General features: G+C 35.1%; 1 protein-coding gene across 1 annotated transcript in view; it reads left to right on the top strand.

The window, feature by feature from the left end:
• MON2 (MON2 homolog, regulator of endosome-to-Golgi trafficking) overlaps positions 1 to 26,838 on the top strand; it is a 110,799-nt gene that overhangs the window by 37,506 nt on the left and 46,455 nt on the right. Inside the window, exons 9-20 of the mRNA XM_052639698.1 lie at positions 9,959 to 10,083; positions 10,457 to 10,593; positions 11,378 to 11,531; positions 17,730 to 17,965; positions 19,750 to 19,831; positions 20,360 to 20,544; positions 21,327 to 21,439; positions 21,659 to 21,763; positions 22,133 to 22,213; positions 22,292 to 22,365; positions 22,455 to 22,545; positions 26,675 to 26,776. Of these exons, the coding sequence (XP_052495658.1) occupies positions 9,959 to 10,083; positions 10,457 to 10,593; positions 11,378 to 11,531; positions 17,730 to 17,965; positions 19,750 to 19,831; positions 20,360 to 20,544; positions 21,327 to 21,439; positions 21,659 to 21,763; positions 22,133 to 22,213; positions 22,292 to 22,365; positions 22,455 to 22,545; positions 26,675 to 26,776 (1,485 nt within the window). The remainder of the gene's footprint in view (positions 1 to 9,958; positions 10,084 to 10,456; positions 10,594 to 11,377; positions 11,532 to 17,729; positions 17,966 to 19,749; positions 19,832 to 20,359; positions 20,545 to 21,326; positions 21,440 to 21,658; positions 21,764 to 22,132; positions 22,214 to 22,291; positions 22,366 to 22,454; positions 22,546 to 26,674; positions 26,777 to 26,838) is intronic.

Genomic DNA, 26,838 nt, shown 5'->3' with positions numbered 1-26,838 from the left:
TTTTTTGAGTACTTATAGGTAATCTCCAAGGTATTTGAAAGTTCATTCTTTCTTTCTTGAATTTATCTTATGTTTATGTGGTATTTTGTACTCCATAACCCCACTGCATTTTATACCTCATTATTTTCTTAGTTCTTGTTTTTTCTTCTCTCCAAGGCTGCCAGTGCCAAATTTTTTTTAATACCACCATACATATGACCTGTTATAAAATTTGGTGAATTGTAGCATTAGCAAGTAATTTTTATTTTCAGTCCAATGTTATATCTATTTTGCATACATTTTTGGATGCAAGATACATTGTGATATTCTTGATCGTAATTCTGTGTAATGATTGACTCTTAAATATTGAAATAATATTTTTCAGAGAAAATGATATATTATGGTATATTTCTTTAAAATTTTATGTTAAGTCAAATTCAGCAGTTTATAATTCCTTAAATTTATATCCTTAATTTTAATTAACAAAAGTAATTGGTTATTGATCACCTACTGTGAAAAGTCAGTATGCTAAATGTTAGTGATAACCAACGTTATAAACTTTTAGATAGTATAAGTAGTTTATACTAAATTTTATGGAAACTTTAAGAAAATTTGTTTTCTATATTTATGGTACACTTATCATAGATTTTCTTTTCATAGTCCAAATCCATTTATGTAAAATGCATTTTGAAATAATCTTTATAAGCACTGTGGTTATAATTATTTCTGGCCACATGAGATATATCTGTAAGGTATTTAATATATTGCTTGGAAATGCTGTAGGAAATTAAGTCATTTCAGAATGTGTTGCTATTTAGGGAACTGTAAACTATCAGGGTTTGGTGCCAAGGGTTTAAGAGTCTTTTGGTGTACTCATTGACTTGGACTATTTTGTTCTAACTTTTTAAAAATTACAGTCATTGTTCCCCACAAATACAAGTATTTGATATAATATCCAATAATTATACTTAATTGATAAACTGAGACTTTGTTGTCTAATTATATACAGTTAAAATGGAGGGAAATTCTCTGAGTCTTTATATTGTTTGGTGGTGGTGGTTTAGTCGCTAAGTTGTGTCTGACTCTTGCGGCCCCACGGACTGTAGCCTGCTGGGCTCCTCTGTCCATGGGATTCTCCAGGCAAGAATACTGGAGTGGGTTGCCATTTCCTTCTCCAGGGGATCTTCCCAACCCAGTAATCGAACCCTGGTCTCCTGCATTGCAGGCAGATTCTTTACCGACTGAGCTAGGAGGGAGCCTTACTTTTAGAAATTTGGAAAGGTCCGTCAGCATTTGCTGAAAGTTAAAGAAAGATTGTTTCTCTAAAGATGGAAAGCTTATATCTGTTAGTTGTTGTATTTTCTGTATTGTATTTATTTACAGTTTGTCTCAGTCCACAAATAAAATTTAAAAAAAAAAGTAAACTGGAGTGACAATGATAGAATAGGAAGCTCTAGGCACTCTATCCCCTACAGAGACACCAACTTTAAAATTTACAGAACAGATTGCCTTCATGTGAACTTTAGAAACCAGCTTAGAAATTATAGCGTCCCAGTCAGGTTTAAGGCCAAGATAAGTTCATTAGAGTGGGTAAGAAAGCCCACTGCACTTACCTGCCATACCCTATCCCACCCCTGGCATAGCATGGTATGATCAAGAGAAAATTCCTAACTTAAGGATTTTCCTTCATGTAAAAAAGGATGAAATGTGCAACCAATATCCTGACTTTTGGGGTACTGCTCAAGGAACTGATTTTTGTCTTACCTGACTCTTAGACACTGACAAGAAAGGCCACAACATATTTGGCTGCCAGGGGTCTGCTGAGAACAAAGGCAAACCCTGTGGCTTGCAGGACCAGGGAGATTATAGTATAACACAGACACCAGTTCAGTTCAGTTCAGTTCAGTTCAGTCACTCAGTCATGTCTGACTCTTTGCAGTCCCATGGCCTGCAGCACATGAGGCTTCCCTGTCTATCACCAACTTCTGGAGCTTGCTCAAGCTCATGTCCATCGAGTTGGTATTGCCATCCAATCATCTCATCGTCTGTCGTCCCTTTCTCCTGCCTTCAGTCTTGCCTAATATCAGGGTCTTTTTCCAGTGAATCACTTCTTCTCATCATGTGGCCAAGTATTGGAGATTACACACAAACCCAGAGAACACACTTTGACAGAAAAAGCTAGAGGGGACCCCAAAATCTCTAGCTGGGCTGATTGATAAAGATCTTTTCCTGTACAGAAATAATACATAAAGAGTAAAGAGTTGGCTATTTTTTTCAAATGCCCAAATTTGAACAGAAAATAGAATATATACAAATAAATAGGAAAACTGGCCCAAAGGAGGAAGATAAATTTATAGAAATTGTCCTTAAACAAATGGCGACCAGGACTTCCCTGGTGGTCCAGTGGTTAAGAATCTGACTGCCAGTGCAGGGGACCATGGTTTGATCCCTGATCTGGGAAGATTCCACATGCTGGGGTCAACTAAATCTGTGCACTGCAACTTTTAAAGCCTACATGCCTTAGAGCCAGTTTTCCACAACAAGTGAAACTGCCTCAATGAGAAGCCTGTGCGAGAGTCGCCCCTGCTCACTGCAACTAGAGAAAGCCTGCTTACTGCAACAAAAACCCAGCACAGCCAAAATAAATAAGAAATGGAGATCAGTGAGTTGCCCAACAGAGAATTCAAACTAACTATCATGAAGATGCTTTAATAGCTGAACATGGAAAACTAGTCAGAAAAATGGTATATGAACAAAATATCAGCAAAGAGAGAAACTAAAAAAGAACCAAACAGATTCTGAATTTGAAAAATACAGTAACTCAATTGGAAAAAACTCACTAGAGAAGACAGCAGACTGGATCAAGTAGAGAAAGAATGAGCAAAGTTGAAGACAGGTTATTTGAAATTATCAAGTCAGAGGAGCCAAAGAAAAAGAAGCAGACCCTATGGGACACCATCAAGTAGACCAATATGTGCACATCTAAGAAAAATACGCCGTGTTTTACTTTCACACTCCCAATACCTCTATAACCAAATGTGTGAATATTTTCCCCACACTGACCATTCTATGACAGCCAGGTATCCTACATTTCAGTTGGATTCTGATATCTACCAGAGTTAGCAAAGGGCTCACGGGTGGTGCTTGTGGTAAAGAACCTGCCTGTCAGTGCGGGAGATGTAAGAGACCTGAGTTCAATCCTTGGGTCTGGAAGATCCCCTGGAGGAGGAAATGGCAACCCACTCCAGTATTCTTACCTGGAGAATCTCATGGACAGAGGAGCCTGGGAAGCCACAGTCCATAGGGTCACAAAGTCAGACACGACTGAAGCGACTTAGCATGTACCATGCATTAAGGTATCAGTCCCACGAGGCTGTCCCCTGTATTAGATGCCATTCCCAGGTAGTGGATCTCCAGGTTACCAACTAGTTCTGTGTAACTTGACTACAAATTGGAAGTTCCCATGACCCCCTTTTGGAGTTTGATAAGTTGATAAAGTGACTCACAGAACCCAGGGAAACATTTTACTACTGCTGAGTTATTACAAAGGACATTTTAAAATGCCATTAAACAGGCAGATGAAAACATACATAGGTTGATGTCTCCATATTTGGAGGATTTTTATGGAGGTTTTATCATGTAGGCATGATTGATTATTAACTCAGTTTCCACCCATCTCCCCACTCTAGAGAATGGAGGGTGAGGATGAAAGTACCAACTTTCTAATCACGGCTTAGTCTCTCTGGTAACCAAGCTCTATCCCAGAGTTCACTGACAGTTGCCTCATTAGAACAAAAGATAATCCTGTTACCCAGGAAATTCTGAGGGATTTAGAAGTTCTGTGTCAGGAGCTTGGGTCAGAGATCAGTTGTTAGAACAAAAAATGGTCCTAGCCACCCATATTTACAAGGGTTTTAGGAGCCCTCCTAAAATCAGGGGTGGAGACCAACATATATGTTTAATGCATTATGGGAGTTTTAGATGAGAGAAAGGGGCAGAGAGCCTATTTGAACTAATGGCTGAAACTGCAAATTTGAAAAAGGAACATACAAATTCATGAAGCTCAAAAAATTCCCACTGGGAGGATTAATTCAAGAAACAAACTGAAACACATTAAAATCAAGCTGTCAAAAGTCACAGACAAAGAAGACATTTAAAGCAGAAAACGAAAAGTGACTGTTCATGTGCAAAGGGAGCTTTCATAAGATTTTCGGCAGATTTCAGCAGAGACCTTGCCAGCCAGAAGAGGATCGAATGATATATTCACAGTACTGAAAGAAAAACTGTCAGTCAAGAATACTGTATCCAGAAAAATGTTCCTTCAAATTGAAGGAGAAATGAAGTCTTTCCCTGATGAACAAATGCAGAGAGTTTATTATCTGTGACTATACCAAATATATGTCACTTCACTATTGATTCCCTAAATATTATCAGAGTTGTCTTAGGAGGGCTCCTCTCTCTTCCCTCTCTAAAATGCAGGTTTTAAATAAGATAAGGCTTTAGGAAGAGAAGACATTTCTCCCTTTCCTTTTCATATCCACTAGTCAGTAATGGAGAACCCAGTCTTTTTCCTTTCTCCACAATAAGGCAGCATTCTTACATCTTCACCATGACAAATGCTGAATTCACATTTTATTCCCAAGTCAGGAATTACCAGCTTAATTATATTTTATTTTTATGAAACTTGATGCTGAATTTTATCCCTTCAAAATTTATATTTTGAAGCCCCATTGTGATCATATTTGGAGATGTGACCTTTGGGAGATAATTAGGTTTAGATGAGGTCGTGAAGGTAGGATTCCCATGATAGAATTAGTGAGCTTATACAAAGTGTAACTGGAGAGCATTCTCTGCTATGTGAAGACACAGTAGTAAGGCAGGAATCTGCAAGTGAGGAAGAGAGCTCTCACCAAAACTTGACCATGCTGACACCCTGATCTCAGACTTCCAGCCTCTAGAACTGTGATAAATAAATTTCTGTTGTCTAAACCACCCAGGTATTTCGTTCCGGCAGCTTGAGCAGACTAAGATACGTGGTTTCTGTCCACCAGTTCTGTTGTCTAGCAGTTCATCCAGTGACTTTTTCAGAGCTACAGAAATCTTATTTTTAATTTCCATTTTGGATGAAATTTATGTTATTGAATGAATATATTCTGGATATTACAAAGTACTTCACATTTATTAATTCATTTGGAGTTTACTACAACTCTATAAAGCAGACATATGTATTTCTATTTTACAGATGAAAAAAATGAGGCTCAGGATATTTATGTAGTTAGCCTGAGATCATACAGTTTGTAAGCTGCAGAGCTTGGATGTTAAGTAATCCTTTTATATCCCCAAACCCAAGCTCTTAACCTCACTTCATTTTATACTTCTCTGTTTTCTTAGTTCTCGTGTCTTCCTCTTTCCAAGGCCAAGTTTCCTGTACTACTCCTCTATCATCCTCTGTATTTTGACCTTAGTCTCCTTGATGTAGGGGACAGAATAAGGAGAGAGAACCACACAGCCAGCTACAGTAAAGATCAAATATTGCTGCTTGAATGAAGAGAAAAGCATACTTTTGTTTTTCACTCATAAATTGGGAGTGATGACCAAGTGATAAAACGTCCCTTCACAACAAGGCAGCTCTTGGACTGGGTTGCAAAGATGAATTCTTCACATAGGGCATTAATTGCTCAGTGTTAAAACTTGTTAGGTTGAGAGTTTGCTCACTGGTGTGCGGCAGTTCAGATGTTATAGTTTCTCCAAGGTCAAAAGTTACAAGTGTGGTAGTTGTGGGGTTAGATATGTGACTTATGTGGAATTCTCTCTTATTTCTCTTGTGTTGTCCTTATTTAAACTTGGAAATGATACATCTCCTAAAAGGCCTACCCTACAGTAGTAATTTTATACTTTTCAGTTGTAGGAGGCCTTTATATTAAAAATATTGAGGTGCTTTCATTTATGTGGATTATTTCTAACATTATTTAATGTATTAAAAATCGCCTGAGTGATACTAAAACCCATTTCATGTTAACATAAAAATTTATTTTTGCAAAAGATAACCTATATTTTCCAAAGAACAAAAAGGATTGTTTTATATTCTTTTTGTAAATCTCTTTAATGTCTGTCTTAATAGAGATAGCTGGATTCTTCTACCTTCTTCTGTTTTCACTATTTTGTGCTATGTTGTTTTGGTCAAAGCATGTAAAGAAAATCTGTCCTCAGAATGGTATATAGCTGGAAAAGGCAGAATTATTTTAATGACATTTTCAGATAATCGTATACATTGTTCTTTGATATTGTACCAAACTGAACCAGTGACACTTTCTGAAAGGTGAAAAACATGGAACTGTATTACATTTTTATACCCTGTTACTTTAAAATCCATTGATCCATCTGGTGCTTCATTCAGTTGTATCCTTCACCGATGAATCATTTATTATGATTGAGCAGATGTTCCAAATGTTAACACTCTATTCAGTACCAAAAATCGCACATGTTAATATCAGCAACCATTTATCAGAAAAGTCTTCCATTATTAAAAAGCTGCCCAGGTCATAGGAGCAGATACAAGTCTTCTAAAATTCTAATTTTTGTTTGAAAGCTTGAATCTTATCATTTACAATAAATACTGTCAGTTGTTTCCCCAAAAGTGACAAGCTTATTTTGTTAAATTTTGAGAGAATGTCTACAGTATATATAAGTCTAAATAGTCATAATTTGCCGTATACTGTTTTAGTTAGAATGGTCTCTATAGGAGAAAAAAAGTGACTAGGTCAGTTTGCAGCCGTATTTTTCCTTCAGACAACCACTTTACTTTGATACACAGCAATAGTACTTCACGTGTACTTGCTGTGACAAATACACAGAAAATTATAAATACATGCATGTATGGGTCAGAGTCAATAAAATCAATAATTGATTTAATTATTAAATAATTTAATCACTGGCTTAATAATTATCAAGTATTTTATTTGTTATTTTATTTTTGTTCATTGTACTTGTGGTCCTTAAGTGAAATAGACCCTTTTAATTTTATTAAGTGTATGTAATGGTAAAGAATACAATGACTCTAGTATAGTTTGGTGCTACTGCTTAAATCTTGCTAAAGCACCCATCATTGTTTTGAATCCTCAGTACAGGTGTCTATACATTAAAATGGCAAGTAATATATTAGTGTTATTATGAAAATAGTGTGATGTTACAGATGTCCTGAAATAGTCTGAGGGACCCCTGGTCTGAGGGGTCCGTGGACCACACTTTGGGGACCACTAACCTGAAGAATCAGTGTTCTCCCCCAGTGTTCACTAGCTTATATCTTGCTCTGTCTAGTAGCTCAGGAGTGTGAAGACAACTCATCTTCTGTTAATATGTTGAGTGATTAGAAGAAATCACAATGCTCCAGTCATTCAGGTACAGATATAATGTAGCCAGTACACCATGTTCTTTCCACATTCTACCATCTGAATTAGGTGCTCTTCTGCTCTGTTGATCTGCTTAGGCTCCATGCCCAGATGTCTTTTTTTAGGAAGGTATCTTTAAGGAATTTACTAAACTTAATTATTAGTGTCTAGCATATCTCTCTTTTGCCTTTGACTTGGTGCTTTTAAAAAGGAATGTATTAGCTAAATTGACTTGGGCAAGTTCATTTTCCACCTCTGTAAATATATATATTTCTCTCACAAAGTTTCTTATCACTAACAAATCCACTAGCTATAAGGTTATTAACACTAAACAGCCCCTAGTAAATAGACTTTTGCATTTAAATATTCTCCAAGACTTTCTTCATTGTCTTCTAAGCATACAGTTATCTTATATACTTGAGTCCCTAACAGACATCTGTGTGATATTTCGATGAGAATTTCCACCAGGATTACTTTGATTCATCTTAAAATCAGTTGTTTCTTGACTGTTTTTTGGTACCAAAGGAATTCAGAAACATTCATCACCCTTCGTGCTAGTACGATGGTGTTCACGAAATACCTTTGTGCCACAAGAATTGGACGTGGGCCATAGATACCTGTTTCATACAAGTGCAACCTCTTGGGGGAAAGCCTTAACTTAGATTCATAAGGCACCTTCCATTGATACCCTTGAGAACAATTCATTGTCCCCAGCCACTACCTTTCTGGTCAGAGTTTCACACTTGGCAGGGAGGGAGGAAGTGAGAACAAAGCTCCAGTCCTCAGGAGAAAGTCTCTCCCTTTTGCCCAAATCACAAGATTTTAGTGGCTATAGTATAAAATTGAGTGTTTGATTTATACTGTAGTCACTTTTTTCATAGGAGAGGAAATGAAAGAAAACTCTTCAAGGCTAGTTTTGTAACATTAATAATTCCCTTGATGGGACTTCTCTGGTGATGTAGTGGCTTAAGATTCTGGGTTCCCAATGCGGGAGACCCAGGTTTGATCCCTGGTCAGGGAACTAGATCCCATGTGCCACAACTAAAGATCCTGCATGCTGCAAGTAAACAACCCCATGCAGCCAAATATTTTTTAAAAATTCATTTTGCTTTTATATACTTGATGTTTCTGAGAGCCTTTATTTTCTGGCTGCATAACCTAAGAGCCTTCAATTCTACCACCACTTTTAAATTCCACTTTTACTCTAAAACAGATAGTATACATTTTGAAGAACCTACTCATGTTAAAATTGTTCAGTAGATACAACTGTTGCACTAGGATGATTGTTTCTTTTTTAGTTCTTTAATAGAAGGGAGTAGTTTTATTTAGAAAAAAATAGTAAGCACTGTGTATATTTGCGTGTCACTTTGCCATGTTTAGGGGGGCATTTTTACTCTTTCATTTTTCTCATTTGAGTTCTCAGCAAGGTGCAGGTTCTTTTATCCTTTATTTGTAAGAAGATTACCTGGCTTGTTATCGTCAAAGTTGGTGGATAAAGAAGCTGAGCCATGTGACTTAGGATCCTACTGCTTTTCAACTATATCAAGTTTAGGGCAGTCACAAACCTCTGCCTGTGACTTCCCAGGCATAGTAGTCTAAGGATTATACTGTTTTTAGTTATCCCTTTGACATTAACCTCATGATAATGTTCTATTTTTAAAGCATCTACCTAAAAATCATTAGAAAATACCAGCTGCGGAGACTTTGGGCTAAAATCCTGAGGGCTACTCTAGTCTCAAAATTCCTTGCCCCACATTATGCTCACTCATTTTGGGGCACCCCCAACTAAAACATTCAATAACCTGCTGCCCTTGGTGTAGGAGTACGATTCAGTTTGGCCTAGCAACCACAGTGTCAAGTTAATTCTTACCTCCGTGAGGTCCCAGTGTGTCCTCAAAAAATATATAACAGAAACAATTCATTAACCTTTGAATAAACTGGTTACTTTTTGTTTGTTCATTCAGTTATCAGACATTTAATGAATAATGTCAGAAATATGCTTTAAATGGCATTACTAATTTACAAACAGCTTGCAGAGGAGTTGGTTTAATACCAAAGGTAAAAACTGGTAGTTAATAAAGCAACACCATGTACCTAGCCTTGTTCTAGAGTACTTTATTATATAAACTTAACACCTGTCAACTGCCACAAGTTCCTTGTTTTTCTACTGGAAAATATATGCTAAACATTCTTTGGCTTATTGCCTCTTTGTTTCCTAAGCAGCATAAGATCATATGAATAATGTTTTGGTATACTGAAGGGTGCTTGAGCATACATGATGCATGCTGTCTTCCAGGAATGAGGACAGCCTGATGGTGCACTGTGCTTTCTAAAGAATAGGGATAAAAGATTAACGAAATTAGAAGATCAGTAGGGTGAGTTTTTGAGGATATATTTAGAGAGACACTGCTTATTTTTACTGTTATCTTTTCCATATATAGCTACTTATTTTTCTCCACTGCCCATTAAGGATCTTAATTTATTTAAATTAAAAGGTTGTATTTGGTTTGTCCATAGGACTGAGTTAAGAACAAGAATGTAACTTATTCTTAGATTTAAAGAAATATTATTAAAAATCTTATATTTTTTAGGTAACTGAATGTGAAATATTTCTGTCACTTCTGGTGAAATTTCTGGATGCAGATAAACCACAGTGGCTACGAGCTGTTGCAGTGGAATCAATACATAGACTTTGTGTGCAGCCTCAGTTGTTGAGGTAAAACCTCAGCAATATTTTGTTAAATGGATAGGTTTATATTTATGCTACTAGGGAAAGTTTTATTTCCAAAAAATGATTTCTAAACAAAGAAAATTGTATATAGTATGTATATAGAGGGGTGTAGGTATGGACAAAAAGTGTGATTAGTGATTTCTGTCAGTTGAATTTACTGAGTTAATATGACCAAGATAATTTTTTTTAGGAGACTGACCTCATTCTGAACCTTTGTCCAGAGTTAGTAAAGTCACTCAAGTATAATGAAGTTTTAAGTATAGCATTGAGACTGATTGATCACCATTATTTTCTATTAAAAAATGTAAAAAATTTTAATATATATATTTTTCTAGAAACATTTAAAATTATTTTACAGGTCATTTTGTCAGTCCTATGATATGAAACAGCATTCTACCAAGGTTTTTCGTGATATTGTGAATGCACTGGGATCTTTTATCCAGTCCTTGTTTCTTGTCCCTCCTACCGGAAATCCTGCTGCAACAAATCAAGCTGGTAAAGGCTAAGTCACATTTTGGTTTTTATATCCTGCCGTAATTTACAGTATTCACTATTCTGAGAGGATACTGATTGAAATCCTCTGGCTAGAGAAATTTGGGTTACCTAAGTGTGTTATATATGTTTACTTTATAATATTTTATATTTCTTTATATTTTATACATAAGTATAGAGACTTACACTTAAAGAGTAACTTGATCACACTGAGGTAGCTGTGTTTATTTCTTTCTAGAATATATTTTCTTCTCATATACTTTCAGTTCCTCTCATCGCGTATGAACACAAGTTCATAGTACAAGTTTAGGTACTAATTTTCATTTTAGAAGAATCTTCATTTGATGCCTCTTTTAGAGTGTGGTTACTACTAAGGTAGTATCTATCAGTCTTTCTTTTAACGTAACAGGTGAACATAATTTTAAGTTTGGAAATCAGTGTATAACTTCTTGTTCCGTTTAACTTCTTTCACTTTCATTTTTTACTTTCTGATGAGTGGCCTTTTTTATTCTTTATTCCTACCTCTACTAAAAGATGATTTAACAAAAAATACAGTACAGGGTTTGTCAGTATTTTTACTTACTAGTACCTTTGATATAAAGAAGGAAATGGTGTTTTGGGGAGACCAGGAGATGCTCTAGTAACCAAAATAGGATTGATAAATTTCATTTATTTGTGCAGTATCCATTCTTATAGCATAATATTAAAAAACTGACCAGGTGTTTGAATATTACAGATTTGTACTTAAGTAAATTGGTGTCTTTGATTGCTTTCCCTTGTCTGACAGGTAACAATAATTCAGGTGGCCCTGTCTCAGCACCAGCTAACTCAGGAATGTTGGGGATTGGTGGAGGTGTTACTTTGCTACCAGCATTTGAATATAGAGGAACTTGGATACCTATTCTGACTGTAACAGTACAAGGCAGTGCTAAAGCAACGTAGTAAGTAGTAGTAGCATTATTTTGTAAGGAATGGGGTTTATATTTTATACTAAAGTATTTATCTGCATTATACTTAAAATTTTAGACATACTATTTCTAACAAATTTAAGAAGTAATTTTCTTTGGTCCTCTTTTGAGAATTTTATCTATGACTGGATTTTGTTTGTTTTCTTTTGTTCTGCTATTGCTAAGTCACTTCAGTCGTGTCCGACTCTGTGCGACCCCATAGGCAGCAGCCCACCAGGCTCCCCTGTCCCTGGGGTTCTCCAGGCAAGAACACTGGAGTGGGTTGCCATTTCCTTCTCTAATGCATGAAGTGAAAAGTGAAAGTGAAGTCGCTCAGTCGTATCTGACTCTTAGCGACCCCATGGACTGCAGCCTACCAGGCTTCTCCATCCATGGAATTTTCCAGGCAAGAGTACTGGAGTGGGGTGCCATTGCTTTCTACTTGAGGACATTAACAGCATTATAAAACAATGTGGTTTCTTAAGGACCTACTCACTTGTTCTGTATGACTTTTCAGATGTGGTTTGATTTCAGGCCTTGTGGACTTAGGTCTTCTGATACTGAGTAACTCTCAGCAAATTAGTTTACCTATTTAAAAATATCAGCGTCCTCAACTATAAAATGGGAGTAGTGATATATCTACCTTTCAGGACTTTATATGTGAAAACAGTTAAGTGTTTAACCGACTACACTTTTTGGGTTTAACACAGAACTTCTAGTGTAATTAATTAAAGTGTTTAATGGATTCCACATGTGTTATTTTAAAATTTTTGTCATTAGCCCTTTTTAGTTTAACAGCAGTTTTTTAAATATTCAGCTGTGTATTGTTGATTTTTTTTTTAAACCTTAGTGAACTGAGATAGCAAACTTAGTGCTTACATAGATAAAGCAAGCAATACTACATATGTTTAACATTGCCCCAGTTAACTGTGAGGCAGTTGATTAATATATTTTGAATAATTGATACACATATGGGCTTCCCAGGTGGCTCAGGTAAAGAATCTACCTGCCAGGCAGGAGATGTGGGTTCGATCCCTGGGTTGGGAAGATTGCCTAGAGGAGAAAATGGCAACCCACTCCAGTATTCTTGCCTGGAAAATCCCATGGACAGAGGAAGTTGGTGGGCTACAGTCCATGGGGTCGAGAAGAGTAAGACACGACTTAATGACTAAACAGCAGCTGCAGTTGATATGCATAATTAAAACATTATTCCAGTGACAGTAAATCAAGACTGAAAGTATGAAGCAGAATCTCTGAATAGTTTAAATCGTGAGTTTATGTGGTGTGTCAGCCTGCATTGTATTATCACAATGCTACTTTACTGTGCAGCTTTTTATTTTGCCTGAAATTTTAAAAAAAGAATCATGGAAGACTGAAATATTGTTACTCTTAGTCATGTAAAAGACATTAAAGTTACTAATGTCTCATGTACACTTTGCCTTGCTGTAAAGACTAATAATTTGAGTATACTGGAGTAAAAGTAAAAGTAAAAAAGTAAGTCACTCAGTAGTGTCTTGACTCTTTGTGACCCCGTGGACTATACAGTCCATGGAATTCTCCAGGCCAGAATACTGGAGTGAGTAGCCGTTCCCTTCTCCAGGGAATCTTCCCAACTCAGAGATCAAACCCAGCTCTTCCGCATTGCAGGCGGATTCTTTACCAACTGAGCCACCAGGGAAGGCCCTGGTGTATACTCCAGTACACTGGACTATCAAGTTGTAAAAGAATCAGATTTCTAGCAGTGAAGGAGATATTAATAATTTACCTTACTCATTTCTCTGGGTTGTTTTTTTAAACTGAAACAATCCCAACACAGAACAAAATTGTTGCTCTTGTGGACCTGATATTTTGGTGAATGAGGTAGTCAATAAAGACACAAATAAACATACAGTATCACCTTGGGTAGTGATTAACTGTTTGAAAAAAAAAGCAAGTTATAAGGGCATAGAGAGTAAACACACTGAAGGTAGGAACAGAAAGATATATCTGGGGAAATAAGATTAAGCAAAGACAGTTAAAAGGAAAGTGTGAAGATAAATGATACAGGAAGAAAAATAAAAACAAATGATAGGAGAGTAAATACTTGGCCAAATTGTAGAATTTCTTTTTTATTGATAAAATTCTAAAACAGATTGTTTATTGATCCTCATCAATTAAGAGTCTTGAATTTTAACTAGTTCTGCTACTAAGTACTATAATTTTGAGTAGAGTGTTTTATTTCACTTGATCTTTTAAGACAGGTTTGAACTGAATCTCTAAGAGAACATATAGTTTTTTCTTGTTGTTGCTCTTATTAGTTTTTTTTAGCGCTATAGATACTGAGATTACTCACTTCTGAAGTCATAAATAGCAAAAAATATTGGGGGTTCTTTTGTGCATGTTCACATCGGGACTTAGCTGTTGAATTGGTATCTATAATTCATTCATTGTGAGGTTTAGTATAATTTTCACTGCTTTCTTTGTTATTGTTCAGTCACTAAATTGTGTCCAACTCTGCGACACCATGGACTGCAGTATGCCAGCCTTCCCTGTCCTCAGTTATCTCTCGAAATTTGCTTAGTTTCATATCCATTGAGTCAGTGATGGTAGCTAACCATTTTATCCTCTGACCCACCCCCTTCTCCTTTTGCCTGTCTTTCCCAGAATCAGAATCTTTTCCAATGAATTTTCTTTGAAGCCATGCACATAAATCTTAATTGTGTATTCAGTTCTTTTATTGACTTCAGTGTATAATTGAAAACTTCAGGGACATATAGACAAGTCATTTTTACATAATATTGATGGCAGTATATTCTTTCAGATTTATTACACTCCCTTCAAAGTTGGGCTTGTGACAGTTTTTGCAACTGGAACTTAATTTTAAAATATTTAGATAAATGGGTTGCATTTTATCTAAAAGTGGAATTTGTGTAGTAGTTATAATAAAATAGCAGTGAAACAGAGAGGTAGGAAAGTATGGGCTTTGTTTAGGTTTGTCCTATAAAAACAGGTATAAATTACCTTTTTTTCCTTAACTACTCAAGCACTTAAAGTCTATAGTATAGAATTTGGGAATTTGAGTTTCTGATGTTTAGAGTATTATATCTGATTTAGATGCATTTTCCCAATAGATGACATATTCTTTGAGAAGCGATATTTGTCTTAACAAGATGCTTGGGACTGATTCGTGTATTATATGGTTCTTGAATGCTAACTGGCCTGGGAAAGGTTAAGCACATAAACTTTACTTCCTCATGTGAGCTTAAATATCTTGATCAATAATATGAATATGATTGTATTGATTTTACAATACATTTTAAAATACTTAAATGTTGGCACATAGGGGTTAAATTAATAGGCTTTAGAGTAAGAGTTGGAGAAGGCAATGGCACCCCACTCCAGTACTCTTGCCTGGACAATCCCATGGGTGGAGGAACCTGGTAGGCTACAAGTCCATGGGGTCACTAAGAGTTGGCCATGACTGAGTGACTTCACTTTCACTTTTCACTCTCGCACATTGGAGGACGTGGCAACACACTCCAGTGTTCTTGCCTGGAGAATCCCTGGGATGGGGGAGCCTGGTGGGCTGCCGTCTGTGAGGTTGCACAGAGTTGGACACGACTGAAGTGACTTAGCAGCAGCAGCAGCACAGTAAGAGTTGACTAAAAACTGCTGATAACTGTGTCATTGTCAGCAGTTTCATTGTCTGTATCTTTCAGGGTTTTTGTGAGGAGTTAAATAAGATATATTAAAAAAAACAAAACTTAGTGTCCCAGACTGAATTTCTCAGTAAATGATAGGTATATATGGTGTTTTTATTGTTTATTCTGAGTTTTACATCTTTGTTAACTTCCTACCTTATCTAATATTGATTATGATTAGGAAAATTTTAGAACTTGAGATTGGAAATTGCTTTTCTTATAATGATTTTTAATGATTTTGGTTGTGTTTTAGATTAACATAAGATAAAATTTGCCCTTTTATAGTTTACAATTCATGATTTTAATATATTCAAAAGTTAGGCAACCATAAGCACCATCTAATTTCAGAACTTTTTCATCCCTCCAGAAGAAAAACCCATATCTGTAAGCAGTCAGTCACCAGTCTCCTTTCCCTACCCTTTAGTAACTACTAATCTACTTTCTGTCTCTAATGATTTATTTATTCTGGATACTTCATATGGATGGAATAATATAGTACTCTTTCGTGTCGGGCTTCTTTTACTCAGCATAGTGTTGAGTAAGGTCCATCCATGTTGCAGGTTGTATCACTACTTCCTGTTGTGGCTGAGTAATAGTCCACCATATGATTATGCCACATGTTTGTTGATTGTCGGTTGATGGGCATTTGGGTTGTTTCCATTTTTTGCCTATGGATAATGCTGCTATGAGCATTTGCCTGCAAGTTTTTGCATAGATATATGTTTTCATTTCTCTTGAATATATATATACCTGGAGTGGAATTGCTGGGTCCCATATAATGACTCTACGTTTAACTTTTTGATGATCTGCCAAACTGTTTTCCCACATGACCATACCATTTTGCATTTTCACCAACAATATATGAGGGTTTAAATCTCTCCACATCCTCAGCAATACTTGTTATTGTGTTTTGATTATTGCTGTCCTAGTGGGTAAGTGTTATCTTACTGTATTTCAAATTTACATATTCTAATGATCAATGACATTGACCATCTCTCTCATTTGCTCATTGGTCGTTTATATATCATCATGGGAGAAATGTCTTATCAACTCCTTTGCTCCTTTTTAATTGAGTTGTTATTTTTTATTGAGTTGTAGAAATTCTTAACATAGTCAAGATCTAGTCCCTTAACAGGTATATGATTTGAAAAAGTTTTCTCACATGCTATAGATTGTCTTTTCATTTTCTTGGTAGTGTCCTTTGAAACATACTAATTTTCAATTTTGATGAATTCAGTTTATCTGTTTTTTCTTTTGTTGCTTATTTCAGTATCATACCTAACAAACCATTTCATAATTTGAAGTCATAAAGATTTTTGCCTGTGTTTTCTTCTAAGAGATTTTAGCTTTAGCTCTTACGTTTAGGTAATTGGTTCATTTTGAGTCAATGAGGTATGAGTCAGTGACGTATGAGGTAGAGCTCCAACACCACTGTTTTTTAATGTGAATATCCAGTAGTTCTTTCCTCATTGAATTATTCTTTCTTCAATTTTAAGGAATTGAAAGCAACAATTCCCTGTTGGTTATGATTTAAAACAGAAGATTTTCATCTTTCCTTCTGAAAGCTATGTCCTAATTTTGGAGTATGTGTGTTAGTCTCTTAGTCGTGTCCGACTCTTGCGACCCCATAGACTGTAGCCCACCAGGCTCCTCTGTCCACGGGATTTTCCAGGCGAGAATACTGGAGTGGGTTGCCATTTCCTTCTCCAAATTATGGAGTATAACTTGCTCTAAAATTTGAATGTGACACACTGATGCTCTAAATATTATCTTACCTTGTTGACAGATTGTATCTAAGATGATAGGAAGAAAGATGAGCTGGCTATTTCACAGTAATGCTTTTCCCTAGTATGAAAACATCTTTTCTTCTTTATAGTTATTGATTTGATTTTATAGCACCTTATTTACTTCCTTTTAAAAATTATAGTTAAGTTACAATATTGTGTTCTTTTCAGGTATACAGCAAAATGATTCAGTAATGCACGTAAACATATATATGTATATATACATACACAAGGAATATATAAAAGAAATATACATATATTCCTTTTCCAATTCTTTTCCATTTTAAATTATTACAAGATACTGAGTATAGCTCCCTGTGCTATAAGACCTACAGTAGGTCCTTGTTTACCCTTTTATATAGCACCTTATTTTAAAAGCACTTAAGTCAGAATTTGAGATGGTTTGTAATCTGTTTGTCTTTTTCTGTTCCGTATATGTGTTTATTTTTCTGATATCAACAGTTAATGAAAATCTTGGCACAACTTGGGGAGAGGCAAAAAATAAACTATTATTATCAGTTATGGCACTGGTCAGGCCTTAACTTTTCTAATCAGTTTCTTAGAATACTATTATGGGACCGTTCTCCAAAGAAAGCAGATCTAGTGGTGGCCATTTACTTTCGCTGTTAATCTTAATTTCTGTAATCTACAAATTATGGAAATAGATTGTTATATATTTTCATTGTTGTGGCTTCTCATTAAATACCTGATGTGTTTCATAATTGCAGCCTAGAGATGTTGGACAAAGTTGAGCCCCCAACTATACCAGAGGGTTATGCTATGTCCGTGGCATTCCATTGTTTGCTAGACCTTGTACGTGGAATCACTAGTATGATTGAAGGAGAGTTAGGAGAAGTTGAAACAGAATGTCAGACTACTACCACTGAAGCAGTTTCTTCGCCTACACAGTCATCAGAACAGCAAGAATTACAGTCGACATCAGACCAGATGGATAAAGAAATAGGTATATTATTATGATTCTATATTATAAATCTTTATCTTGGAATAATTTTGAAGTTAGAGAAATTATAAAAATAATAGTTTCCATATATTCTTCACCATGCTATCCCAATTGTTAACACTACCATATTTGCATTATTTTTTATTTATATATATCAGCATATTTTTTTCTAAACTATTTGAGAGAAAGTTACAGACATAATTCCCCATTACCCCTTAATACTTTAAAGTGTATTTCTAAAAATAACAACAGTTTCCTACATAACCACAGTATAGTCACCATCAGAAATTTAGCATCAGTTCGGTTCAGTCACTCAGTCATGTCCAACTCTGACACGTTCATCAGTTCAATATGTCATCAAATCCCAGGTGTCCTTCAGATTTTGTCATTTGCCCCAGTAATGTCTGTCATGGTCTAGGATTACATGTTGAATTCAGTTCCATGACTCTATACCCTTCTTTAGTCTGGAACAATTCCTTAATTTTTCCATGTTTTATATGACTTTGACATTTTTGAAGAGACAGGCCAGTCAACTTGGGTTTATTTTTGTTTCCTCATAATTTAGATTTAATAGATTGATTTTTGGCAGAGCTGCCACAGAAATGTTGCTATGCTGTACATCAGTGTTGTTAACTTTTATCATTTGGTTACTGTGATGTCTGCATCCTTTGTTCATTGTAAAGTTAGTTAATTTTTGTATAGAAATTCTTTGAGACATCTAGGAGAGCTTGCCCTTCCTGATTTATTTTGTTTCATGTGTTTGTTTATATTAGTACAGACCCTTGTATTCCTGTTTTTTTCAAAGCATTATCAATACAATCTGTGATTGTCATTATTTGATTTTGACACTCAGTTATCTGTGACATGGCCATATGGGACCCCTTTCATGCTGGCTCCTATGTCCTTTTATCATCACTAGTTCTCTTGTTGTTTTCTGACCACTGCTTTACTGTCTGATACAGCAAAATGCTCTAAGCTCATCTTGAATTTTTCTTGTATAATCCAGGGATAAGTTATTTTTCCACAGAGCCCTAGTTCATTTTAGGAGAGCAGTATTTATAAACTAACACATGGACATTAGATATGCTTCCTGCTGCTTGTGTAGGAAATACGCGCATGTATGAGCACACATTTCTGTATACTTAAAAAATATATATCTATTTTAAATACCATGGGGACACACCCAATTTTTCCAATTCTAGTTTAAACTACATGATGTACTTTTAACTTGCCATTTTTGGTATTTCCTTCTCCAACAGTGAGAAGCTTGGTTCTATTTTACTCAATGTATTTACTGATTTGTATGATTTCCAATGTGTATAACCAGTCTCTTGGCTGAGCTTGCTTATTACAGTTTCCCACTGCCAGCTGGTTGCATAGGCTGAAAGTTTGGCCCAATGAAATGGAAGGGAATAGGAACTGATTTTATATGTATATTTTAAAGGTATCAGTCAGTATACAGAAAGATCTTATTACTGATATTTTAAGACAACTTAGTTTTAAGACTTCTTAGGAATTCTCTGGCGGCCCAGTGGTTAGGAACTAAGATCCCACAAAGCACGTGATGTGGCAAAAAAAAAAAAAAAAACAAACCACATTTCTTGAATTCTGAAACTGGTATGGTTTTAAAATTTTCATTTATTCAGATATATATTAAAGGTTATAGCTTTAGTACTTAACAACAGACTTGTTCTTTGAATATTTGCTATATATTATCAAGTGATGAGGGGGATTAAGTGCTGTGACATTTGTAATTATCATTAAGTATTGTATGTGTTTCCTTTAAGTTAGTAGAGCTGTTTGGGAAGAAATGGTGAATGCCTGCTGGTGTGGTCTACTCGCTGCACTGTCACTCCTTCTTGATGCCAGGTATTAAGTCTTTATAAGTTTTATATTGCATGTGACAGGTGAAAAAAAGCAATAAACCATTTTAAAGTGTGTATTTAAATTTATCCTGAGAATTGTTTCCTAATACTAGTTTTTTATGTTTATAGAATATTATTATTTTTCTGCCATCCCCCTCTTCCATCATGTTATAATGGAAAATACAATCCAGAAATTACAGAATGCCTTTTTCATTTTAAGCTTTACTGCTTAAAATTAAGATAATCATATTAATCAATTTCTTTGATGTTTTTCTTCAGAATCATGGAATTTGCTGATTTTAAAATGCTTGATATTTTAAAGTTATATCTTTGAGTTCTTGACTATTTTCTTTGTGTCATAAATTGCTTTTATCCAGTTCATTTTTTCAGATGTTTATTAGTTAAAATTCCTTAAAGTAGATTGATTTTGAGTTTTTAAAATAGATTTTGTTAAAACTTTCCTGGCTACCTAATTTCATTTGGCAGCATACCTAAAAATAATCATACTAAATAAAATACTTTATCTTTTCAGCACAGATGAAGCTGCTACTGAGAATATTTTGAAAGCTGAACTGACCATGGCTGCTCTTTGTGGAAGACTGGGCCTTGTAACTTCAAGAGATGCTTTTATAACTGCAATATGCAAAGGTTCCCTGCCTCCCCATTATGCTCTTACTGTATTGAATACCACCACTGCAGCCACACTTTCGAACAAATGTAAGACTTCAGCTTCTTTAGAGTTCTGTTCATCAGGTGGTGTGACATAGTGTAGAGAATAGATGATAGAAATTCTGAGTTCAAGCCTCTGTTTTTCTACTCCCTGACTCTGACTTCTGCGAGAAGTTAATGTCCCTGAGCCTCAGTTTCTTCCATCTTATTGAAACAATGGAGGTAGGAGTAGGGAGAATAATACCAATGTTAAATAATAATTGTGAGGATAAAAGAAGATAATATCTGAAAGTCCTTTGTAAACTCTAGCATACTACTGAAATGGGAATGGTTGGGTCTTTTTGTTTTGTTTTTTAAATAGAACTAGTAGAATGGTAATGTTTGCCACCACTTAGATTGACATTCAAAAAATTTTTTTTTCTTGTTGAATACTTAAAAACATTCCAGTTTGTTACTTGTAATATAGGTGAATTTCAATGGGCTCTTCAGTTTTCAAACTAAAACGTTAGTATTGGTCTCTAAGTAGAAAAGTTTACTGGGAATGTATGTTTAAAATACTAAGTGTCCTGAATTCTCTTTTGCTTATGAGGCAATTATCAAAGTTTTATAATTTGTTAAACTTATTTAGAAAATTACTTAATATTTGCTTAACTTGTTTTTGTTTTTGCACCTGTTGAGTTTTTAAAATGTTTGCATATGGATAATAGGTAACTAAATAAATGTCATAGTTGAACTTAGTTTGATCGAATTAATGTTCTAAAATGTAACATAGCTTTGAGTACAGGATGAAAAGTATATTTTAATTATTTAGGTTTTCCTTTGTGTTCTAGCATATTCCATCCAGGGCCAGAGTGTTATGATGATCAGTCCATCAAGTGAATCACACCAGCAAGTTGTAGCAGTGGGTCAACCACTAGCAGTCCAGCCTCAAGGGACAGTAATGGTAAAGTACTTTTTCTTTGTTTGGGAGTGACATTGTTGTAACCAACTGCGACAGCACAGGTTTTAAGCAAATAAATTTGTTCTATACAAAATCATCCAAGCCTCTTTTCTGAAACTTTTTGTTTATTAGAAAATATTTGGATGTGATGGTACTTTTTATAAGCTTAAAATTTTTGAGAATGCATAACAGTTCTTGCAAATATATCCTTTTTTAATACAGCTGACTTCCAAAAATATCCAGTGTATGAGGACTTTACTTAACTTGGCACACTGCCATGGGGCTGTTCTTGGGACATCATGGCAACTTGTCTTGGCAACTTTACAGGTATGTTGTAGCCTCTGGGTCAGAGGCCAGTGTTGTTTTATATCTGAGTGCTATCAGTTAAAGTCACCAATGTCTATCAGTGCTTTGGGCAGGCCTCAATAGGCAGTAAGTATGAAAAAGGGCAAGTTGGAAAAAGAACAAAGAAGTGGCTCACATTATATGAAGTGATGGGATGTCTCTCATAATGGCCTGTTCTACTGCCTGTGCTTGATGTAATGAGTATTTTGTATGAATGTTAATTACTAATTTCAGTTTAGTTATTAGATACCTAGTCTGATTTTAGTTTTAGTTATTAGAGTTTTTGTAAGTTTATAAATTTCTGTGTTCTGATTTTTTTTTTCTTTTTTCTTTTTTTTTTAAATTTTACAGCATCTTGTATGGATTCTGGGATTAAAGCCTAGTAGTGGTGGTGCCTTGAAACCTGGGAGAGCTGTTGAAGGGCCCAGTACAGTAAGCTCTAGTCATTCTTACTCAGTTAGTATTTGGCAGAATGTTTATATGTTACATTTAATTTTTTTCTTCTCTTAGGTTCTAACAACAGCAGTGATGACAGATTTACCAGTGATTTCCAATATACTTTCAAGACTGTTTGAAAGCTCACAGTAAGAGTCAGTTTTTTAAATTGATACAAACATTATTATTAGCTATATGTTTTAGATGAGAATATCTTATTTCTTCATTTTTATTTTAGGTATCTTGATGACGTATCATTGCACCATTTAATAAATGCACTTTGTTCCTTATCCTTAGAAGCCATGGATATGGCCTATGGAAATAATAAGGTGTGATATTCTTTCTTTTCTGTGTTAAATATGGTACATTATTTTGTTGAATAAGGTGTATATTCATTAGGATCTTAGTGTTTTACAAGTGGGAACAATACCTTGTAGGCTAGCCCTGCTCTTTTGGGTGTTTACATTTATGGTGGTTTGTTGAAGGGAGAGTGAAGAGGATACTTTTTGGCTTGTGGAGTGTGCCAGTAGTTGGCTTCCCTGGTGCCAGTATGTATCATGATTTTAAATTGTGTCCACTTGTGCACTGAATATTCTAAAAAATATTTCTATAGAGAAAAATTGAACACCACATTTATAAATGTGTTCTACAAATTAGTAATCCTAATGATTATAATTTATGATTGTGGCAATACAGATTTTAAATCAAGGGAAATATGTCTCAGTTTCTTTCGCCTTCATGGGATGGAAATTAAGGAGCTAGTCATTTCTTTCTGAGGGTAATGACTCTCCCTACCTTGAAAATTAAAATTTTGCTTTGCTTATTGATTAAGTGAATCAAGCTATACTTTTGAGAACATTTCTTCCTATACTCTACCATTTTCTGTTAAGCTTGGAAAACACAAGAATGTTTGGGTTTATTGATACCTTAGAAATTATTTAAAATGCTCTCTACATTTTAAGATTAATAAAGATATTAGTTGGACCATTTACAAGTAAGTGAAGTTACCCAGAAAATGATTAGAAAAGCAGAGAATGCAGCTTGTGGTTTATTTAATATCCAACTGTAGGACCTAAACTTACATTATTTGCCTAATCCTTAATTATAATCCTGTGTATTGTAGCTTGTCATCTTGGTTCATGTGAGTCATTTAAAGATTAGCCAAAAAGATCTTAAAGAGCAAAGTTTTATATATTATGGTACATACTTAGAAAATTATATAAACATGCAGGTGTTTGAAAATATCTGTTATAGTTTGCTCCAAATCAAGGCAAGGATAATATACAGTGAAGTAATCAAATTCTTAATACTACTTTCAGTAATCCTACATCCTTAAGATTAATTCTTAATGTAATATTTTTAATAGATACCTTCACTGGATCTGAGCAAGTTTATATGGTAATGACTTGAGAATTTATGTATTCACTCAACAAAGTACAGTATGTTTAGTATGTACATGACACTCTGCTAGAAAATATAAAGGAAATTTCTATTTTCAAAGAGCATGTAAACCGCTTGGCTCATGGATAACGTGGCAGATAAGGTGGTGGGAGAGTCGAAATAGTTTATCAATGTCAGCTATTCTGAGTGAGTTAAATAGCTTAGGGAGTAAAATATATGTATCACTGTCCTTTAAGATGTGGTTTTAAAGTCACCAGGCATCTCATTTTTGGTGCTCATTTCAGGAATTTGTGCTAATGTGTTGAGGAGGTAGCTGATGGTAAAGCTTTCAAATTCTTCCTTAGAAGGGGACAGTGTTGATGACACTTGTGCAGGCATACTACCAAACTGAGTATATCAACAACAGAAACAAGAAAACAGCTGCTATCTTTCTTTGTTGTATGTCAGATACTAACTTATGTATTTCTGTTTAATCATTTTAAAACAACTCTTTCAGGTTCAGTAGTAACTGCTTTTTAGAGATAAAAGATAAAAATAGCTTAAATACCCTGCTTGGGGTCACCTATTTAGTAATTGGTGGAGCTTGAATTTGAATCCACATATGTCTTATTCCAGAGCTCCATTCTTATAACCACTTCACTTTTGGCTTTAACTTTGTGTGCATCAGAGTCAGATATAGCACTTTTTAAAAATGCAGTAGTTAGGACCACATACCAAGCTTCATGGATACAAGCATCTTTGGATATGAGGTCTGGACATATACTTTTAAAAGCTGTGTGATTCCTGTGTATCCTCATTAGAATAAAGAGGAGGGAAAGGAGGAAATAATACAGGGCAACATTTATAGAGACATATTATGTGCCAGGCACTTTCTAACACGAGAGGTCATTTCAGTATATTATTATCTCCATTTTATAGATTAAAAAAATTAGCACAAAAGAGAGTGAACTTTTGCTGTTTGCAGTAACATGGATGGATCTGGAGAATATTATGCTTAGTGAAATAATTCAGAGAAAGACAAATATTATTTATTGTCACTTATATGTGGAATCTAAAATTTAATATAATGAAACAGATCCACAGAGAGAGGAAAGGCGAAAAGGACAAAATAAGATAAGGGAATTAAGAGGCACAAACTATTATATATAAAATAAATAAGCGACGAGGAATATATCATATGGCACAAGGATATATTATATGGCATAGCCAATATTTTGTAATAACTATAAGTGGAACAAGATCTGTAAAAATTTTGAAACTTTATGTTGTACAACTGAAACTAATATCATAAATCAGCTATACTTCAAAAAATAGTTACTCAAGGTTACATAGCTATTAAGTAGTGTTGAGATATTAAAAATTCATAGGCATCACTGTATCATAGTCTCTAGAATGATGAAGTTCTTTCTACTACACTAATTTTTAGGGTATTTATAGTGTTAGCACAGGCAGGAAGAGTCAATCTGACCACACTTTTCTTAAAATCCCAGGGTACTTGTTCAACAGTTTTTACTAGAAAAGAAAGATAATTTCACACATTTCCATTTTAGATTTTTATTAGTACTATAAAAATGTTGTGTATAAAGTAATTACAAAATCTTTTTACTTAAAAATTATAAAATTATGCTCAAAATTTACTTTTAAAATTTCAGTTGGCTTCTGTTTTTTCTAATGCATTGTCTCCATTTGAAGTACTATAGCTGTTTATCAAAAAATTCTCATAATTCTAGTCAGCTTAGTCTACATTTAAGTATATTTTACTATCTGTATTAAAATTGGATTAGAGATAGTTGCCCTTTGAACTTTTTACTAAAACTGTTCTTCTGATACATGGACTGAGTAATTTAGCCATTTGTGAAGTACACTGATTCGCTTTCTGTTGTTGAAACGCCAGTGACTGAGGAAGTGGTTTGTCTTCTTTCTCTGCAACTTTTTTATTAGCATCTAAACTGACAACCTTTACCTCCTCCTTCTTGACATCATCATTCTTTCCCCTGTGGTGTCTGTTGTCTTCTTTTTTTCTTTTTTTTTTTCATTTTTCCTGATACTCACGTATAAAACCTAAGCAATTGAAGACTTTACTAGTAAGACTGTATATTAGTTAGCTTAGCCTGCCATAACAAAATACTATAGACTGGAAAACTTAAACTATGGAAATTAATTTTCTCATAGTTCTAGAAGGTAGAAGTCCAAAATCAGGATGCTAGCATGGTCAGCTCTTGTGTAGACTCTCTTCCGGATTGAAAGATGCCTGACTTCTTACTGTGTCCCTACATGGCAGGGAAAGAGGGGAAGGGAGGGAGAGGGTGGAGGAAGAGGGAAATGGAGTGCACATAAGCTCACAAGCTCTATGGTATCTCTTCTTACGAGGACGTTAAACTTACTGTATTGTGGCCCCACCCTTAGGACCTCATTTGACCTGAATTAACTTCTTATAGACCCTATCTCCAAATGTTGTCACCCTCAGGGTTAGTTTCAGCATGAAGTTTGGGAGCCATGGTGGAGTGTGGGGTGGGGCAGATCACAATTCAGTCCATAGCAAAATTCTTTCATTTTGGTCAGAAGACACACATTGTGTGTGTCTGGTATAGTTTTTGAATTTTCAAAGTTTCCCTACTAAAGCAGTCTCTTCCCAACCAAATTTTCAATTAGGAGTCATACTAGATACTTGAGGGCTTCCCTGGTGGCTCAGGTGGTAAAGAATACACCTTGAATGCAGGAGACCCAGGTGCGATCCCTAGGTCAGGAAGATCCCGTGGAGATGGGAATGGCTACTCACTCCAGTATTCTTGCCTGGAGAATTCCATGGACAAAGGAGCCTGGCAGGCTACAGTCATGAGGTTACAAAGAGTTGGAGACAGCTGAGCAACTAACACTTTTTAGATACTTGAGGGTGGACTGAAAGGCTTGTCATATGATAACTGAAGTTGTCATGTTTACTTCTAATTAATCAAGTATATTAATTATAGTCATGCTTTTCACAGTATTCTCAGTTTGGTTTACAGTTGAAATACTCAAATTCTCCTTATGATATAAAAAAATATGTTTTCCTTCTAGGAACCATCTCTTTTTGCTGTTGCCAAATTGTTAGAAACTGGTCTAGTTAACATGCACCGAATAGAAATTCTATGGAGACCTCTAACTGGCCATCTACTTGAGGTAACCTCTGTTTCTTTATTATATTTACTGTTTGTTTATAATAAAAACTTACACAGTGAGTT

Source organism: Budorcas taxicolor, chromosome 5, assembly GCF_023091745.1.
Source record: "Budorcas taxicolor isolate Tak-1 chromosome 5, Takin1.1, whole genome shotgun sequence".
Taxonomy (NCBI): domain Eukaryota; kingdom Metazoa; phylum Chordata; class Mammalia; order Artiodactyla; family Bovidae; genus Budorcas; species Budorcas taxicolor.
This window is presented reverse-complemented; position numbering and strand designations above follow the sequence as displayed.